The following is a 6,000-nucleotide window of genomic DNA, read 5'->3' on the forward strand; positions in this document are numbered from 1 at the left end:
CTTCTTTTACTTCCCTAAATACACACATAGTTTACTATGACATGCATATTCCCGTTGCAATGCTTTATTCCCAAATAAATTTCTTTTGAAAGTCTCTTATTATTTGGGTTGACACTACCAAGAAAATCAAATATTTAAACAGTTCTCATTTTTTTTCTTATTTATGTGTAACAAAGAATAGTAAAGCCATGCCCAGACATCTTCTTTGGGAGCAAAAACAGTGTCTAGAATATGGGAATTATGATTCATATCACTTCCAAGCAAAACTTTCATTGTCTTAAATGTATTAGACTGTCTCTGAGTATCCCAGGAGCACCACATGGACTTTCCTTTGGAGCAAGATGGTCATAGCTTTTCCTCTGCCTTTCTGTCTTTCCTTCCTCTTTTCTTCACTCTTTTATCCCTTCCTCCCTTCCTTCTTCCTTTCAGAAGGAATTTATTTGCTTCAGTAAAATTTACAGTCCAAAAACTTAGAGAAGAATGAACATGAGTGGATTGAATACCTAGGAAAATTTCCGCTATGCATTATTAGTATATTCTAAGCAGAAAAATTTACCATTATTAATGATTATATAACGGGGAAATCCAACTTTTACTTTCTAAACAAAACCCATTATGTTGCCGCAACATAATGCTACAATACAATATAAGTTGAAACAAGAATTTCAGCTTGAGGCCTGTCCTTCAGTGGATTGCCAAATTCTCTGCTGTTATCTCATAATGAAGGCAGAATTCGGCTGGACACAATTCTCACAACTTTCAAAGGTAAAGGCAAAGAGTGGAGCCAAACAATCAATATAGAAACACCTGATAGAAAAGTATGGCCATTCAAGAAACAGGAAACCTAAAAGCACTAAATAATGATCAGTGACTAAAAACATAAATTATGCTTCCTCAGATGAACCGCACAGCCCTGCATTTTGCAGTGGGGAGAAGTCATTTATCTGCAGTGGATTTCTTGCTTAAACACAAGGCCAGGGTGGATGTTGCTGATAAGGTAAGCTCATCTTGAGTAGAACAAATTGGAGCATAACCAATGTACAGGGAGAATCTGATCACTCCAGACATCTTTTCTTCACATACATGCAAAATATTTTAATTGGCAGTGTTTGTTTTGGAAACGTCTCTTCAGAGAATATACATATATGTGCTCTTTGTATTTGGGGACTAAATTGTTTCCCTTTTACCTATGGGATCTGGGTTTTTTGCTTATTTTCTCATATTGACTTTATGGCCAATAGCATGCATTTGTAAAAGCAAGATCATTGTCCAGAGTAGAATCTGGGATGTGGAAGACAGAAGCTAACTGACCCCAGAGACTTTAAATATTGACTTTGCTCTATGAACTCTGATAATAAATAGGCTTATTAAACAGCTCAGGGGTAAGCCCAGTAGTACACACACAACTTTATGCCATCCCTTTCTCAGGCTCCATCCTCTCCATGATCAACTCCCCTACATTTTCCAGCTCCCTGCCCTGTTTTCCTGGTCCTCTGACTGGAAGGCCAAGGATGTGGTCTCCCAGCCCTGCTGTGTACTTCCCACAAATAGGTCTGCCTCCAGGACCAAGTGGGGGAGGGTAACAAGAGAACATTTGGATTCTCCCTCCACCCTGCTTTATGACCACAGTTCCTCTGGTCAGAGAGAAAGATTCCCCTATGTCGGACTTTAAGGTGCTTGCCCAGACACTGCTGCTACCCTTACCACTGTCAAGTTGTAGCTTTGGGAGTGGAGCTTGGCTTGCAGGGAGGGGGCAGGGCCTGTAGAGAAAAAAGAAGCAGAGAATTTCCCCTACCTTCTCTGTTCTATAGGGGCTCCCTTCTCCTCCTTACACCAGAATGAGAGAGCTTCTGTTGGAAATCTTTCTGACTGTGCCCAGGGCACAGTTCCATGATTTGCACTGCCTCAAGTCCAAGTTGGAAGGTATGGGAGGAAAAGAAAAATCTGGAAAGTCACAGCAGGATTGTCCTTACTTTGAGTTCTGATTTTTTTTTCCCCAATCCACCTGATACCGTTTACAGAGTCCTCAGCTGTTTCATGCATTCTTTTTTTTTTTAATTTTTAATTTAAAATGTGTGTGAGTATATAGTAGGTATACGTTCCATGCATTCTTTCCAGAGATTTTATTTGTTTTGGTGGGAGAGACAGAGTGGACTGTGCTTACTTCGTTTTAACCAGAACCATAACCCCAAATCTTTACTATACCAAAGTAGAGGGAATCATACAGCGAACATCTATGTATCCATTGCCAGATTAGATTGCATCTTTTCTTTTAAACAGCATATCTGAGGATTGCCATGTTTCTGATATATTAAATACAGGACTGGTTTGTGTCAGAGTGCAAATCAATTATGTGGGGAAAAGAAAGAAAGATCAGACTGTTACTGTGTCTATATAGAAAGAAGTAGACATAAGAGACTCCATTTTGTTCTGTATTTGAGATGCTGTTAATCTGTGACCCTATCCCCAACCTTGTCCTTGCAAGAGTCATGTGCTATGGTGACTCAATGTTTAAAGGATTTTGGGCTATGCAGGGTGTGCTTTGTTAGACAAGTGCCTGAAGGCAGCTTGCTGGTTAAAAGTCATCAGCATTCTCTTAATCTCAAGTACCCAGGGACATGTACACTGCCAAAGGTCGCAGGTACCTCTGCCTAGGAAAACTAGGTATTGTCCAAGGTTTCTCCCCATGTGATGGTCTGAAATATGGCCTCGTGGGAAGGGAAAGACCTGATCGTCCCCCAGCCTGACACCCGTGAAGGGTCTGTGGTGAGTGTTTTGTTTAATTTAATTTAATTTAGGAGAGCTAAATAATTAAACATGAAGCCAAAGTACATAAGAAAGCGGCAGCCTTGGCCGGGCGCAATGGCTCAAGCCTGTAATCCCAGCACTTTGGGAGGCTGAGACGGGTGGATCACGAGGTCAGGAGATCAAGACCATCCGGGCTAACACGGTGAAACCCGTCTCTACTAAAAAATACAAAAAACTAGCCTGGCGAGGTGGCGGGTGCCTGTAGTCCCAGCTACTCGCGGAGAATGGCGTAAACCTGGGAGGCGGAGCTTGCAGTGAGCTGAGATTGGGCCACTGCACTCCAGCCTGGGAGACTGAGCGAGACTCCGTCTCAAAAAAAAAAAAAAAAAGAAAGCGGCAGCCTTTTATTGCAAGTATGCACATACTCTTGGGCGAGGTTCTCCGGTCCTCAGGTATGGGGCCAGGGAAGTCCCGCCCGGGCTCTTGGGTGAGGTTCTCCGGTCCACAAATAAGAGGGGCCAAAGAATTGAGGCCAGCTGCTGCCGGCGGCGGACTTTTATGCATTGGTACTGGAAGGGGGAGGGCAGTGGGCGGGATAAGGGCGTGATAGGGGCCTCTCCATAGGCATGGCCGGGTAAGTTTCGATCTCTTCCGATTGATGTCACCTGGCGCATGCTCGGTTGATCTGCATCTTCCCGGGGTGGGCTGCATTTTCCCACGCGTGGGAAAGTTGGTGAGGAAGAACCCAGAAGCAACATGGATTGTGCCTTCTTGTTCACCTTTCTCCATCTTGTCCTTTCTCCCTCACCCAAACAGTGAGGAGGACTAGTACAAGGAAAGAAGGCCTCTTGGTGGTTGTTGGCAGTTGAGATAGAGAAAAGCATCTGTCTCCTGCCCCTCCCTGGGCAATGGAACATCTCGGTATAAAACCCGATTGTATGTTCTGTCTCCTGAGAAAGGAGAAAACCGCCTTAGGGCGAAAGGCGGGACTTGCTAGTGCAATGCTGCAATTTATGCACTAAAAGTTTTATNAGGGGGAGGGCAGTGGGCGGGATAAGGGCGTGATAGGGGCCTCTCCATAGGCATGGCCGGGTAAGTTTCGATCTCTTCGGATTGACGTCCGGCGGCGCCTGCTCAGTTGATCTGCATTTTCCTGGGCGCGGGTAAGTTGGTGATGAAGAACCCAGAAGCAACATGGATTGTGCCTTCTTGTTCACCTTTCTCCATCTTGTCCTTTCTCCCTCACCCAAACAGTGAGGAGGACTAGTACAAGGAAAGAAGGCCTCTTGGTGGTTGTTGGCAGTTGAGATAGAGAAAAGCATCTGTCTCCTGCCCCTCCCTGGGCAATGGAACATCTCGGTATAAAACCCGATTGTATGTTCTGTCTCCTGAGAAAGGAGAAAACCGCCTTAGGGCGAAAGGCGGGACTTGCTAGTGCAATGCTGCAATTTATGCACTAAAAAGTTTTATGGAGATGTTTGCATATGCATATCAAGGCACAACACTTTTCCTTAAACTTATTCATGTCACAGAGATCTTTATTCATATGTCTTACTGCTGACTTTCTCCCTGCAATGATCCTATTATCCTGCCACTTCCTTTTTTCTAAGATGGTAAAGATAATTATCAATAAATACTAAGGGAACTCAGAGACCAGTGCTGGCATGGGTCCTCGGTATGCTGAGCGCTGGTCCCCTGGGCCCACTTTTTCTTTCTCTATACTTTGTCTCTGTGTCTTATTTCTTTTCTCAAGTCTCTCGTTCCATCATTTCTTTTCTCAAGTCTCTCGTTCCACCTAACGAGAAACGCCCACAGGTGTGGAGGGGTAGGCCACCCCTTCAAATTATTCCTGAAATGATGGAGAGATATTTCACCAACTTGTTCTCCTTGAGGTTTTTCTAAACATATGTTTGCATTACTTTGTCTCTGAAGCATGACTGTTTCTCTTAACTTTGCTTGAAGATTGAAATAATATCAGGTGGGAAATATAGTAATTCCTGGTGTGTCTCTTTTTCCTGCTTTGAAGGTTTCACTAAGTTAAATATGTTTATAACTGATTAAATCATCTACAGTGGCATTACTCCATAACTAGTCAAATGTTTTTCATAATTCAAGCAAGGTCACGTTTGACCCAATCTGGCAGCTTCTTTATCTGAATGATGAGCCTTGAGTTTGACTTCTTCTAAGTTCTAACACCATTTGCAAAGAACTAACAGTTGATCCCCTTCACCCTCAATATTTATTCAGTGGCTGTTGTGCGTGTGTCTCAGTGTCAACTACTGAGGATTCAACTAGACAGAAGTCCTTGCTATTTAAAGTGTGGTGCCAGGACTTGAAGCATGTACATCACCTGCAAGCTTGTTAGAAATGCAAGAGCTTGGGCCCCACCCCAGGCCTGAATCAGAATCCGCATTAAAAAAAATTCCCAGGTGATTGTTTTTGGGAAGCACTGGTATGATATAGAGTCATGGCTTTGCAGGGCCTACAGTCTCTCTGGGGAGCAAGGACAGAGACTGTACTAACTGAGTGCCATTCAAGGCACTGAATGCTAGGGACCAAAGTGAGCAGCACCCCCAAGTCCTGGGAATAGGCACACTGGATAAATGGAGGGTCTTACTCCAGACAGGACTAAAGAATCCCAGGTGGGTGCACCAAGTCCTGGGAAGAGGCAGACTGGATAAATGGAGGGTCTTACTCCAGACAGGAGTAAAGAATCCCAGGTGGGTGCAAGTGGTGCTCAGAGCATAAAAACGTCTGCTCACAGAGCTTCTTATCTCTGGGAAGCTCCTAACATAGAAGTGTTCCCCAAAGGAAATTATTGACCTTACCTATGACGAGATTGGCAATGAGGACAGGTTGTCAGTGACTGTTGGGCAATGTACACTTTGCAGAGCTTCATGAGCCACCTGTGAGTGTGATTTGTGACACATGGTCTTAAGTAGTCTCAGGCATGCCAGTTTCATACCAGAAGAATTTGTTTTATGGAGGTTCTTAGGGAGTTTACATCTGTGAGCCGTGATTCATTACCTCTGAGGAACAATGGCTCCATTCTGAATTTGTGGTTTTAGAGACTTAGGTTGTTTGCAGCTTGAATTCCCAGCTTTTAGATTTTGTGATCGGAGCTTGGAATTTTAAAATGTAGGCTGCTTTGAAATTAGGAATTACCTCTTAGGGAAAAAATAGATCTCCTATCAAAGAGTGATTTGTCACCTGTCTCAAATATTTCTGGCTTTTTTTTTTTTTTTTTTTTTT

The 6,000-nt window shown here is 43.6% G+C and overlaps 1 protein-coding gene across 1 annotated transcript in view; it reads left to right on the forward strand.

Moving 5' to 3' along the window:
* ANKDD1B (ankyrin repeat and death domain containing 1B) overlaps positions 1-6,000 on the forward strand; it is a 59,019-nt gene that overhangs the window by 7,921 nt on the left and 45,098 nt on the right. Inside the window, exon 3 of the mRNA XM_017848706.1 lies at positions 899-997. Within this exon, the coding sequence (XP_017704195.1) occupies positions 899-997 (99 nt within the window). The remainder of the gene's footprint in view (positions 1-898; positions 998-6,000) is intronic.

The sequence above is a fragment of the Rhinopithecus bieti genome, unplaced genomic scaffold (assembly GCF_001698545.2).
Source record: "Rhinopithecus bieti isolate Rb0 unplaced genomic scaffold, ASM169854v2 scaffold_30918, whole genome shotgun sequence".
Lineage (NCBI taxonomy): Eukaryota > Metazoa > Chordata > Mammalia > Primates > Cercopithecidae > Rhinopithecus > Rhinopithecus bieti.